Source organism: Vulpes lagopus, chromosome 4, assembly GCF_018345385.1.
Source record: "Vulpes lagopus strain Blue_001 chromosome 4, ASM1834538v1, whole genome shotgun sequence".
NCBI classification, from domain to species: Eukaryota; Metazoa; Chordata; class Mammalia; order Carnivora; family Canidae; genus Vulpes; species Vulpes lagopus.
The window spans coordinates 98,498,068-98,512,515 of NC_054827.1; the positions used below are offsets into that span (position 1 = coordinate 98,498,068).

At 46.5% G+C, this 14,448-nt stretch overlaps 1 protein-coding gene across 3 annotated transcripts in view; it reads left to right on the forward strand.

Annotated features, from left to right (window-relative positions):
- The window catches only part of APBA2 (amyloid beta precursor protein binding family A member 2), a 247,341-nt gene that overhangs the window by 177,854 nt on the left and 55,039 nt on the right, over positions 1-14,448 (forward strand). For all 3 annotated transcript variants that reach the window (XM_041753620.1, XM_041753619.1, XM_041753621.1), the window contains one exon: positions 7,148-8,152. In XM_041753620.1, the coding sequence (XP_041609554.1) occupies positions 7,187-8,152 (966 nt within the window). In that variant the 5' untranslated portion in view covers positions 7,148-7,186. The remainder of the gene's footprint in view (positions 1-7,147; positions 8,153-14,448) is intronic.

The following is a 14,448-nucleotide window of genomic DNA, read 5'->3' on the forward strand; positions in this document are numbered from 1 at the left end:
GAGGAAATCCTTGCTGGTGTTTTAATGTATTTCTTAACAGTTTACTGTCTTTATTTGGATGTGAAGACATTATAACAATGAATTGTATGTGATAAACTCTTAGTAAATATTTTAATCGCTGTGTGATTGTCTTGTAGATGTGCTGACACCAGCATAAGTAAGATCCTGTTATTGAAGGTATTTTTTTTTTAAAGATTTTATTTATTTATTAAGGTTTGGAGTGTGCTTCAACATTGTTGCCCTTTTGTTTTCTGCCATTTTTCAAAGAGAAGCATAGCTCTCGGTTGTGAACTAAGTTAGGTTGTAGTGTCTTGTGTGATCATGTTGGAACTCAGCCTGGTTTCTGGAAGATTATTAATGTCCCTTCAGAGCTCATGGTTGTCTGATCTTGTAGCGAGATACTTAATGACTTTTGTCTGAGATGCTCGAGTGGAGTGTACAGGTGTACTCTAGGAGTGTGTAAGCCCAGGTTGTGTGCAGTCAAAGCACATAAATTATATATGGGAGGGAGAAAAAAGAGTGTTATCTCTACAACATGTGAGACCAAACTGAGGAGCAAGTTTGTGGGCAGCAGCAATTTGCTTGAGTACCCATCTCATTTGTATGCTGACGTTTTTACCTAGCCTGCGCTATGGCCACAGAGTCTCTCTTTCCATCTTGGTAGGCTATATGGCTAGTGCTTCTGAGAGCTGTCCAATGCTATTTTTCCATGTTGAAGAGAAATGTGGTTTAGAATAAGACTCTGGGACTTTTTATTGTTGACAACGAGCCTTTATTTCCGACATCTCATTAGGATGTTTCAGGAGGAGAGTGGTGAGCACCGAGTCAGGGGCTGCATTTTCTATTGATTTATGTGCTGTTCTAGAATTAATTGAGTCTGGACACAGGGCCTCATTTTCATTTTCTTGGATGCATAGCAGGTAATTGTGTTTCTTCTGTACATTTGAATTGCTTTCCAGATGGTCTGTTGTGAAGGATTTATCTTTAATATGATTAATCAGAAGCAGAGGACCTCAATATGTTTGCTTGCAGGCTCATATGCAAAGCCTCCCAGGGTGCAGGCAGGAGTGGTTAACTCTCTCCTGGCCACAGGCCTCCTGGGGCTTTTCTGAGCACCTGGACCTTGGATTGAAAGAAATTGTAGAGGGTCCTGGATAAAAGCCCTGGAAGCAGGTAAAAGGCCTAGAGTAGGTCCTCAGGGAAGCACCAGAACAATTTTTTATCATACAAAAATAGGATACAATCCATGTGTCAATAGGGAACAGTTAGATTATGTCTTTTGGGCCAGGAAATGCTGTATAGCCATTAAAATCATAATTATAGAGAGTCCCTACTGCTTATGTTAAGAGAAGAGAGGAGAACATGGCACTGTGTCTATACAGTAAGACCTCTATCATACAAAAGAGATGTTTAGAAGATAAGGGAGAGAAACATACCACGAAATAACAGTAGCCATCTGTGGACAGAACAGCTAAGAGGGGGTGTCTCTTCCTTTCTGTGTTCTCTGTTGAATACGCAGCAAAACAAAACAAATCGTAATCCATATCCCTGGGAAGTACTGTGCCCTCAGAAGCAGTCACCTCCTGGGTACAAAAATCTGCCCACAGTTGCTTAACAAATGATGTGTTAAGATTAGTCATGTGTCCTGCCCTCTCCAAAGGCAGGGAGTGAAGCTCTTCACAGCCTCCTACAGGGCAGCTGTCCCCCTTGTAACAGCTGCACCTCCAGAAGGAGGATGCGCTGAAGTCATTGCAGATCTTCCCAGGAGATGCTGACTGTGAGCTTGCAGAGAGCCTTGCAGCCCAGGAAGGTGAGATTTGGCTGCTCTGTGGGACCTCCCTGCAGACACGAAGGGTGCTGAAAAAGCTGCTCGTAAGTGAGGTATCCTAAGTGGAAACCTTGATCATCAAGCTGCAAGTGCTTCTGAAGCAAAGGCTATGTGTTAGGACTTTGTGCTTTCAGATGCACCTTTCTTGAGCCCCATTGGATATTATAAACTCAGAGCTCTTTCTTTGCAGGAACCACTTGGCTCCATCAGCATTTCTTCCCACCTCTCCTTCTCCCTAGCCTTTGGCCTCACCACACCTTCCCGGTCTGGGAAGTGTCTGCTCTTCTTGAATAGCCCTTGTATTGCCCAGGCCACCCACCTTTGTCCTGTTGGCAAGGAGTATAGGTGACCCAGGAGATGGATCTTGAAAAGGGTTAGGGAGAGAAGGCATGAAACATGATGGAGAATCTAGGGAAGAGTCCTATGTTTCTTGGGCAAGGAGGTCACTTCCATTCTGTAGTTAGTGGGAAGCCCCAGGAGACCCCCAAGCATCTATTTAGGGCAGGGCATCAAGTAGAGTCCTAGAGCCTCTGACATCAGAATCACCTGCAGCTCTAAGCCTGGCTTTTGGCTCACCTCCTCAGCATCTCACTCCTGTGAACCTGCACACTCCACAGGTAGGCCTTGTACCCATCAATATGAGTGAACTGCTGCTATGGGGGAGCAACTCTTGGCTTTCCTCAAGACCACTCCCTTTACAGCAGTCCCACCTGGATGCACCTGTATCCCATCGCAGAGATGCACATTATGTCCCTGGCCAAGGTCACTGTCACCTGACAGTAGCAGTGCCCATCTACCTATGTTGGCAAGTTCCCATCCAAGGAAGCATAGGCTCTCCATCTAGGACATGCACCTAGTCAAGCATTCTCTGCCTTCAGGTTTCATTTAAAAATTTCCTTGACTCCATGTATATAGTATAAAGAGACAACCATTACAGAGTTGAGGTCTGTGTGGGTTATTCTCCTATTTAACCCACGTCAAGCCCTGAAGGCAGGTGCTATCATTTCCAATTTACCAAGGGCAGAAGGCAAACCCTCTGTTAAATATCTTGCCCGAGGTCTGACCGTAAATGGAGGTCTGAATTTAAACAGGACCTTCTGTCTTCATCTTTAATAGGAGGTTTCTTTTTCTTATACCCAAGGTGAAATGTAATTCTGCAAACCTTCAAATATACGGCTGCCTGCTGTCTAGGGTTCTGCCGTGGGTCCCTTTCCATCTGTATCTATGGAAAAAAGAACCAGATTAAAAGGTCCGCACTACTAAGCTCTAGAAGAGCCAACAACTAGCATGGTATTTAACGGTGAAAACTTAAAACAAAACAAAACAGGATCATTTACAATGTCCTGCCAGAGCCCTATGGGAAGCTGAGACAGAAAGAAAAATCAGTAATACTGATCTCATCTTTATTTAAAACTTCGATATTTTATTTATCATCTATTCTTACATTAATTTTTATTTTTAAAGTATTGCATTAAAATATTCACTGTGGGGGGCACCTGGGTGGCTCAGTTAAGCGTCTGACTCTTGCTTTTGTCACGATCTTGGGGTTGTGAGATCGAGCCCCATGTTGGGCTCTGTGCTGGGCATGGAACCTGCTTAGGATTCTCTCTCTCCCTCTGCGTCTGCCCCTCCCGCTTCTCTCTTAAAAAAAAAAAATTCTCTGTTTTAATTCCTGAGGTTGTTGGTGCTCTATTAAATTGTGTGAGTGAGGTAAGTGCCATCCATGCTTCACCCTGGACCAGCCCTGTTAAGAAGTAAAGACGTTTTCATTGCAATTAGGAATAAGTCAAGGATGTCTGTTTCATCCCTTAGCTGTGTAGTAGAAGTCCAGAGCAGAGCAGCCAGACAAGGTGATCAAATGCTGGAAATGAGAAGAGTAAAATTTACCAACTGAAAATTATTAGAATTTAAAAATGGACTTTTACAATATCAGTATAGATTTTTTTCTATGTACTAACAATAGCCAGGTAAATATACACTGGGAGACACACAGCCACACACACAAAATATATATAATTTAAGAATAAACTAACTATGAATAATACTGCAATGCTGTTGAGAAACATTTAAGACTTGAATAAATGGGAAGATATTTCTTGGGTGAAAAGGCCCAGTGTTGTACATACAAAAATTTCTCATTTTAGGGGGCTAGAGGTACAGGGGGAGGATGATTTTTCTCATGAGTTGGCAGTAATTGGGTTGACCATCTAGACCTTGTGGTTGACATGTGAGAAGGGAGACTCCTCTGAGATTTTCAAAGTCTGGACAAAAGTGGGCTGTCCTCTGCTGAATCTGCTGCTTCAAGGGAAGATATCCACACCTTTTAGAGCCACAGGACACAAGTGCTTCCTCTGACCTGCCTTGTGTCTGTGAGCTGCACTCCCTCTCTGGCACCTTGATTTCTAGATTTCCCATAGGAGGGGCCATTTCCCCTTGAAGCCAGCAAACCTAGCCATCATCTGGAAACCTTGATTCTTTACATTTAAAAATTTACTCCATCTGAAAAGTATGTACCTATAACATAGGAAGCAGCATTGTTTTCTCTGAAATGGTTATCCCGGTGGGGTTCAAATTTTGCTACATGTTAAAAATCTTGATGCCAGGTCATACCTCATACCAATGAACTTGGAATGCCAGATATCAGCACTTGTAAAGATCTTCCAGGTGATTCCAACGTGCAGCAAAGTTTTAAAACCACCAAAGTTTGGGATGCCTGGGTGGCTCAGCAGTTGACCATCTGCCTTTGGCTCAGGGTATGATCCTGGGGTCCTGGGATGGAGTCCTACATCAGGCTCCCCACAGGGAGCCTGCTTCTCCCTCTGCCTATGTCTCTGCCTTTCTCTGTGTGTCTCTCATGAATAAATAAGATCTTAAAAAAAATAAAATCACCAAAATTTAGAATCCCTATGCCTGCCACTGAATAGAATCTTTTTTCCCCGCCTGCCTTAGGGTGACCAAATATTCTGGTTTTAGCACTGGAAGCTCTGTGTCTTGGGAAACTCCTCAGTCCCAGGCAAACTACATTTTATAGATAAAACTGTATAAATGTAGATCTGTTCCTGGGCTTTCTAGTCTATACCATTGCTGTTTGTCCAGCCATGATACCATGCCATTTTAATTACTATGACTTGAGAGTAATGCTCTTTTCATTACTCACATTTTTAGGTCTTTCTCAGCTATTTTCACATGTTTGTTATTCCAAATGAACTTGAGAATTATCGAGTCAAAGTTTCCCCAGTATTCCACTGAGATTTTTGGCTGGGATTGCCTTACATGATAGCCTGCTTATTTAGAGGGTCAGGGACTGATCCATGTTATTGTCATCATGTTGTGACTGGCCATCTGGTAAACCCAGTATCATAGCAAAACGTGTCTTAGGCTCTACTACAAGCAAAATACTGTGTGGGTGCCCTGGGAAATACAGAATGGAAAGGGTCTTTAGTTTAGGACTTTTCTGGGAGGTAAAGTAGAAGAAAGAGAATGTATAGCCCAGCAAGCTCGAGCCTGAGCCAGAAGTGCCATGAGAGCCCCTGTCTCCATTCTTTACTCTCTATTCCTGCTGATTCCAGATCCCGTTGCTTCTGCTGCCCAAATATTCTCTGAGTCATGTCTTCTCTCTCCTTTCCACTGGTTTAGTTTAAGCTCTCATTTCTTAAAAAAAAAAAAAAAAAAAAGTTTTAAAATTGTGATAAAAACTACATATCATGAAACTTACCATTGTAATCATTTTCATGGGTACAGGCTCTCATTTCTTTTCTCTGGACATGGGAAGAAATGAATCTTGAATAAATTTATTTATTTATTTATTTTAAAATATATGAACTGTGGGGTACCTGGTGGCTCAGTTGGTTAAGCATCAGCCTTTGGCTCAGGTCACGATATTGGGGTCCTGGGATCGGGCCCTGTGTTGGGCTCCCTATTCAGTGGGGGTGGGGAGGGGTGGTCTGCTTCTCCTTCTTCCTCTGCCCCTTCCCCCACTTGTGTGCGCATGTTCTTTCTGTCAAATAAATAAATAAATCTTTAAAAAAAATTTTTTTAATGAACTATGATGCAAACATTTTGTGGCATATGTAATGTAAAAGCACAATTTAAGGAATAAAGCAAACATCTTGAGAAGTACTCAGTTGAAGAAATAAAGCATTAACCATCTGTTTGAATATCCTCTGTGCCTTTCCCCTGATGTTAGCCCCTTGCTTGCCCTAGAGCATGGGAATCGACTTGTCAGTGGTCTCCCTTCCACAGCTTTCTGATCCCTAGTATCTCTTCTATGCCGGGCTCAGAGAAGTGAGGCTAAAAGAGAAATCCTGCATGTCATGCACCTGCTGAAAGTTGCCTGATGACTCTGCAGGGTTCATGAGATGAAATGCAGAGTCCTGGGTGGTAGGACAAAGACCTCCTTGGTTTGGATACATAAGACCTTTGAGGCGTCCTGCAGTAACCATGACCCACCCTCGGCCCCATCCTATGGGTTCCCCTTCTCTCCATGGCTGGACAGCGCTGTCCTCACTGCAGGGTCACCCTCTTCTGGGCTCTCCCCCTGGCTGCTGCTACATGCATGAGGCCAGGGTTTGGGGTTCAGTGTCCTTGTGCAGTTGTCCTGGACAGTTCCCAGCACTTCTGGACACTGGGGGATGCTGTCTGAGCAGGAGGCGGAAGGAGAGGCCTCTGTGTGCCAAGGAGGGAATATGAGGGTACCTTTGAAGAACAGCAGATTTAGACTTGAGAGGTAGGATCCCTCCTCATCAGACCTCATCACGTCTTCTGAATGCAAGCTTCTCTTTTTCTTTTTGGGAGCGAATGACTTGATTTGATGACTCTGTGTCTTGTCACCTTGGCTACCTAAGCTGGGCGAGCAATTCTTTTTTAAAGATTTTATTTTCATTCATGAGAGACCCAGAGAGAGGCAGAGGCACAGGCAGAGGAAGAAGCAGGCTCCATGCAGGGAGCCCAGTGCGAGACTCGATCCCGGGACCCTGGGAGCATGACCTGAGCGGAAGGCAGACGCCCAACCGCTGAGCCACCCAGGCGGCCCACTGTGTGCATTTTTGGGAAGTCCTGAGTGAGCGGGTGGGATTCAGGGAGGGAGGCCGCCCTCCCCTCCGGGTAAATGGCAGGGGCCTGGCCTCCGGCCCCTCCGCGCCGTCTACCACTCCACGCGTGATGTGGGCGCGCGGGGCTCTGGCCAGGAGTGCGCCGCATTGCCATCTGCTCTGCTGTTAGGCTGTGCGAGGACGTGCGTTCACGTTGCCGGGACAGCGTGGCCGGGGCGGCTGTGCTCGGTGGAGTTCTGACTGTCCTCTCCCACGTTCCTCCCCACAGCGGCTGCCCCTGGGTGACGATGGCCGCGTGAGCATCGCCATGGCCAGCCGGAAGCGCCAGAGCACGGCGAGCGGCATGCTGGAGCACCGGGCGAGGCCGGGCCCTGCTCCCCACGGCCCCGAGCCCGGCGGCGAGGAGGCGGAGCTGCCCCCGGAGGAGTACGTGCCCGAGCGCCTGGAGCTGGCCGCCCTGCGGCCCGAGAGCCCCGCGCCCCCGGACCAGGGCTGTCACGACCACAGCCCCGATGGGGACTCCAGCTCCGACTACGTGAACAACACCTCCGAGGAGGAGGACTACGACGAGGGCCTCCCCGAGGAGGAGGAGGGCATCACCTACTACATCCGCTACTGCCCCGAGGATGACAGCTACCTGGAGGGCATGGACTGCAACGGGGAGGGCTACCTGGCCCACGGCCCCCGCCACCTGGAGACGGACGAGTGCCAGGAGGCGGTGGAGGAGTGGACAGACTCAGCAGGCCCCCACCCCCATGACCCCGCGGACGGAGGCAGCCCAGACTACCGGGATGGCCACCTCCCCATCCCGGAGGATGAGGCCTCCACCCTAGAGGCCCAGGACCAGGAAGAAGGCGTCCACTACTGTCCCAGTGAAGAGGGCTACCAGGACTACTACCCCACGGAGGCCAATGGGAATGCGGGTGGTGCCTCCCCCTATCGCCCAAGGCGTGGGGACGGGGACCTGGAGGATCAGGAGGAGGACATCGACCAGATTGTGGCCGAGATCAAAATGAGCCTGAGCATGACCAGCATCACCAGTGCCGGTGAGGCCAGCCCTGAACACACACTGGTGCGGGGGCCTGAGCCGGGCCCCGGGGGCTCTACAGAAACCTGCCCACCCTGCGAGGCCAGCCATGGCCCTAGCAGACACGAGGGAAGGCCCAAGTCACTGAACCTCCCTCCTGAGGCCAAGCACTCCGGAGACCCCCAGAGAGGCTTCAAGACCAAGTCCAGGACTCCAGAGGAGAGGGCAAAGTGGCCCCAAGAGCAGGTAGGACTCTGGCTGACCCCAGGGAAGAGGAGGTGGAGGGGTCCAGAGAGCAAAGGATGCTCTGGTGTCACCCACATGGATGCCAAAGCCCATAGTTGAAATGCTCATGTAGTTCCTCATTCATTCAGTTAGTGACATAGCAGCTGTATGGATGTTCTAGTGCCATCCAGAAGACACCCCCCTCCCACCTAATAGAGATTTGGTTTTTAGCCCACTTGCCCGGGATCTGTTCGTGGTTTGGATGGTCTGTGCAAGTACCATCCCCCCACCAACTGGTCTCTTCAGGCCAACAGGACATTGGCAAGGATGTGGAATGGCTGGCTTGTGCAGTCTGCAGACAGTGGTTCGATGCCCCAGTGACAAGGGAGAGCGACTTAAGCACATTTCACAGGGGCCATTGTATCCTGGTGACACTTTTCTGAAAGCTTGGGGGCTTGGCATTCTGTGCAATTAGCTGTAAATAACTATTCTGAAAATAATTATTTGAAGGCTTGACAAAGTGTTGGAGAAAAATGCATGTTAACGAGGCCAATGGATTTAAGCATAACTATATTTTAATTATATCGAAGTGAACATGTATTCTAATAGCTATATTTGAAAAGCTGCTTTTCAAAAAAAAAAAGAAAAGAAAAGAATAACACCCCTCTGTGAATACATAAAGAAGATGTGACTGTTAAACTTGTGTAAAGTAACTTCTATTTGGCCAATGCCATGGGCATGAGAACAAAATGCTTTTATATTTTTCAAAGCCTTAATTATTATCCCCCCCAGAAGAGGCCATGAGTTTAAAACAGATATACATATGCTAAGAACATGTCTTTGAGTTATAAGTCATATTTGCTTGCTGCTAGATTTCTAGCACTTGCATGTTGATGCCTTTTGTTCTCTTTAAAGGTTTTTAAATATAAGTTGACTTCACTTTCAGGGTGTTTCTGTCATTCAGGGCAGTTGTGCACACACCAGGGGTTTGAGGCTGTAGAGAGACTGCTGTTGAACCAGTGGACGTGGGGAGCTCCCCCGCCAAGGGCAGGTGGCTCTGGGCCTAAGGTCTGAGCTTTAGGCCAAAGCACTGCTGGTCCACTTCACTCTGGTGGAGTTGAACTCATGGCCTAACAGTGGCTATGGCACCCTAGGGACAGGTGTGGGCTGCACAGGGCGGGTGACATACTCTGCCTTGCACAAATGACTTCCCTGACAAAGTTCTTGTCAAGAGGACATTACCTTTAGAGCATGACAGGGAGTGGACAATGTCGGATGCTTTGCTGTTTTTGCACTTTCTTGGAACCTCTAGATGCTAATTTGAGAACAGATGCAGACTTTGGGTTGGAGAGACTGAAGGACGAATGCACGGGTAGTGGTGCTGGTTTCAAAGGGCTGTGGAGGTGGGGTAGCCCAAGCCATGGTGGAAGACCCCACAGGAGTGCCCTTCCTCAGAGACGTGGCACTGATTGGAAGAGCAGGGTACTTCTCTTCCTAAATACAGTGTCTCCTTGAAGCTAACACTCTTATCCCAGACACTGGAAAAGCTCCTTCACACTGGTTAATCATCGCAGAGCTTTTTTTTGGTTTCCTCTCTCATTCATTCTCACAAATAAATTCCATCAAGGGGAAAGCCTGGTGGTTCCCAGCTCAGGGCCAATAGGGGTCGCGGATGAAAACGGGGCCCGAGGACTCCTGAGGTGCTGTGCCCTGTCTGAATGAATGTGACTCAGGTCTTTACATCTCAAAAATCCAAGTGACCCATTCTCCAGATGAGGAACCCTTTGAAATTGGACCAAAAGAGCCACTGTGATAGGATCATCTTTTTTTTTTTTTTTAAGATTTTATTTATTTATTCACAAGAGACACACAGAGAGAGAGAGAGAGAGAAAGAAAGAGAGAGGGAGAGACAGGCAGAGGGAGAAGCAGGCTCCATGCAGGGAGCCCGATATGGGACTCGATCCCAGGACCCTGAGGATCACAACCTGAGCCAAAGGCCGACGCTCAACCACTGAGCCACCCGGACATCCCTCTGACACTCATTTTAAAGCTGGAGAAGTTACGTCATGGCCTCTTTGAACAGTATTGCCTAGCATTTTATTTTGTCCTTGCATGGACAACAGTATTACAATGGAATTAGAAATGGGAATATGGAGAAAGTATCCACCATGGCTCCTACCGCCCTAACAGATGAGCTCTTGGTTTTTCTGTGTTCCTCTTCAGACTCTAGCATTGAACATGAATAATGTATGTGGCTGTCATTGAAGTCCAGATGTAATTTTGCCATCCACCTTTTAGAACATGACATTTTGCAAATGTTTCTCTGTGTTGCCATGTAGTTTTTGGAATCATTTTTACTGACCTTTGAATGTTCCATTCAGGCCACGTGACATCTAATTCATTCATCCCCACATACCCTGCCACTGAGCCTGCCGGTTGAAGGTGGCATTGTCTTTTACCAGTCAAACTGCCATAGACATCTCTGTACAATTTTTCCTTCTTCTGGTTTATTATGTGAAAATAAATTCCCATAGTGGACATGAATGTTGAACATCTCCCCAAGTTTATGTTGCCTACTTGTTTCTCCTTTTCTATGAATTGCTTGATGTGTGCTGTTTATCTTGTGGTATCTGAATGCTTTTCTATTTCCTAGGAGCACTTTGTATGCTCCAGATGCTACTTAGTTGCTACAGATGTTTCCTTTGGTGTGTCTCCTTTGGAAAAGGCTCCAGTTTGCAGGTGGACCTCTCACCTGTGTGATCCTAGTGAGACCAAGAGGTCTGCACTAGGAGGTGGAGGTGGGATGGGGAGGGCAGGATGTGAGAGAACCCAAAGGAGATAGGCTCAAGTTGTTTTCAAGACAGAATGGAATTGTGGGGAACAGAGATTTGTGTTGAGTGTTCCTAGAGAAGAAAGAACTATTTCAACGCAGTGCATGTTTGTTGAGGGGAATTTGGAAAACAGAAGCAAAAAAAATCCCCAAATCTTGCTATGTGGCAGTGCCTGATTCTGTCACTGAATTTTCAAATCAAAGAGGCAAACTACCTGAGAGCATTTCCCAAAGCATCCTGTTAGATGTGTTCTGTAAACACAGCCTGGCTGGTCCTAGTCATTCATGGATTCCATTATCTGTGAATCAGCCTACTCACTAACATTTATGGGTAAGCTTAAAATCAATACTTGTGGCACCTTTGCAAGCATTTGTGGGCCATGCACAGAGAGGCAGAAACACGTGCGTGATCCCAGCTGAGTTTGAACAAAGAGACACTCTGCCTTCTTGTTGCAGCTCTCACACTGCACACAGGTGTCCTTTTCATGATCTTTTTTGTGACCTTTTTTTTTTTTTTTTTTGCATTTTTGTGCTTTTTTGTGGGATGGTAAAATGACCCCCAAGTGCAGTGGTGGTGTGCTGTCTGATGTTTCTAAGCATGAGAAAGCTATGATGTGCATTATGGATATGTTGTGTTAGATATTTTCTGTAGGTGTGAGCTGTTATGGAGCTGTTGGCCATGAATCAACAATATGGCACAGCCAGAAAGAGGAAGAGAGAATTTGCCAATCTGTACACAAGGTTGCTCTGCAAAGTGCTAAAGTAATATGTATAGTATATGAGGAAGCATTGGGAAAGGGGCTAACTTTGTGAATTCGTGAGATGACCCACTAATCAAAAGAGCATAAGGAAGGCACTGTGATGAGGCTGAGAGCAAAAGAAATTTATGGTCTCATTATCCAAGGTCAGGGAAATGACTCCTATCGACTTGTTTTATTATAAAGAAATACTAGATATGATTATTTGTGGGAATACACACTAAATAAGGTGTCTAAATAGAAACACATAAAACACGGTTATGTATTGATTGATCGACAAAAATGATGACCACAGATTTTACAGGAACCACATCCGGGTTCTTTCTCCTAGGAGGTGGGTCAGTACTCACACACGGGGAGTTCACAGAAGGCTTATGGAATATAACTCTCACAGACAAGGAGCATTAACTGCATCTGGTTGACAGATGAGTTTGAGAAACTTTACTGCAGAGGTTTCCCATCTCAGAGATTTGCTCCTTGATTGTATGTGTGCTGTGCGAAGTCCCAGACTCAGTGCTAATCAAGATACCTCCAGCCCTGCTTGGCCAGTGTTTCCCCAAAAAACTTGATTATTAGACCCTTTTCTCTCCATGCAGAGCCTGACAGAGCCTGTCAGGAAAATACTGACCATAGTTGCCCATCCTAGGGAACGGGGAGCCAGACTTCCCTAGATCTCTCCCTTCATGGCTCTATTCCAGGATGGTTCAACATTAACCCAAAATGCTGATGATGGAAAAGGTTTCACCTCTGTTGCCATAGGGACCCTTGGCTTCTGAGGAGTTCATGTTTCTTGCTTTGCTATTTGTGGGAAATCCCAGGTGATGGTGGAGGTGAGGCTGCTGTTTGGTGGTCGCAAGCCAGCACTGTGCCCAGGGCTTCTTGTGTCCAATCTAAGTGAATCCTAGAACAGTTGGAAGAGATATGAACTAGGATTATTCCCATTTTACAGATGAGACGGTTGAGGCTTACGTGGGAAAAGCACCACACCCATGGTCACACAGCTCAAGGGGTAAACAGTCTGTGTTGCACCAAGATTCATGCCTCTCACCACTGCACCATGCAGCTCTTGAAAGGCTTCTTTCTAGAAGAGCTAATGCTGACTTCTGTGGCAGGGGTGTTTGAGTCCGCCTGCTGGAGAATGAGGCAGTGTAGATGAATTGGGCAGTATTCCTCCCCGACAGCAGTATCTCTCCCATTGTGTCCTTATTTACTGGGCAGTTGCAAGGCCTGATGTGCTCCATGGTTCATGATATGTGTGTCATGATACCAGTGAGGTGCCCATAGTCCTCAAAACCTCTGGTCTGTAAAATTGTCCTAACATCCTGGCTTCATGAGGTCTCAGGCTACAGATCAAAGTAGTCAAATAGAGATTATCTGTGAACTACTTTCCTTAATTTTATCCAGCTTGTTTTATCCAGGTTGATATGAAATATTGATATATTTATATATATATTATATATATAATTATGAAATAATGATTAAAGAATATGTGAGCTGCATCCAGCCTAGTTAGTATTGAATAACCAGACTAAATTGCTATTTCTGCACCTTTCTCTGTTGAGTAGAGGGAGGCCTCTGGTCTCACAGCTCAGGAATGAGCTTTGGGAATTTGGCAAGGCATCCACACACTGCCTATGAAGAGGGGCTTGCTGATCAGTGCTCTCCTGGGGCTGCTCCTCCATGTTCCTATAAGAGCATATTTGTTTGGCACCAAAGATCATAGTTCCATAGATCTTCAGATCTGTGGATCTTCAGATCTTCAAGCTGTGTGACCACGGGTGTGGTGCTTTTCCCACATAAGCCTCAGCTGCCTCATTTGGAGCATTCCGTCCAAACCTAATCTAAAGTGACGGGTTCTTGCAGTCTCTGGGTGATGCGCAGTGCATCTGGGTTTGATGAGGACTGGGTTCGATTTGGACTGATTCTTTTGGAATCCCATCTTTTTCATGTGTTACCTTGGGACATCTAGCTAGAGAAGAGGTACTCTGAAAATATCTGCTCTGTGCCTGAGACTCCCCCCTTAATAGACTTCCTCCTTTGGGCTCTGGGAGATGTCTTGAGCTGCAGGCATTCCCTGTCCTGTTCTGTGTCCTCTGTGGGCTGGGTGCATATCAGGACTTCAATGACCATCTAGTTCAAAGGGTTTGATTTCTGTGGCAACTGCCCAGAATCCCCTTGCATGCTGGGATTGCACTCTAAATGCATGTTTGGATTTTTGGGGATTTTCAAGATTTCTATTTATCGCTGGTCCAGCCAGCGCTTTCTGAAAAGAACCCTCTGACAATAGGAAAAAAGGAAAATCAATACATCATAGCCAGCTTAATACAACAGTTAAATTGAGGCGTGATGCAGAGCTTCGAGACCACATCAGATGTACAAGTGTTTATCATTGCTCCTGTGGGGATGGCTTTGCTGTGCTTTGGCATTCAGTTGAGGCTGGCTTTCTGAAGGACTTTTTGAGATTGTGGTAGGAATGCTGGCACCAAATACAGAGGGAAGATGCTAAGTACATGGGTGACCTCAGCCTGCCTGGGGGTAGGGTGGACAGTGGTGCTGTGGGCACTTCCTCTGGGCTGGTGCTTCTCATGCGTGCCCTGTTCAGCGGCATAGGGCATAGGAAGTTGGGATGGGCAACCTGTTTTGCATTAAAGGGTACCATGCCCTGAGGGGCTGAAAGGGGTATCCCAGGATTATTGGCTCCCCGGTAACCTCTCTTGGCATGCTGTGGG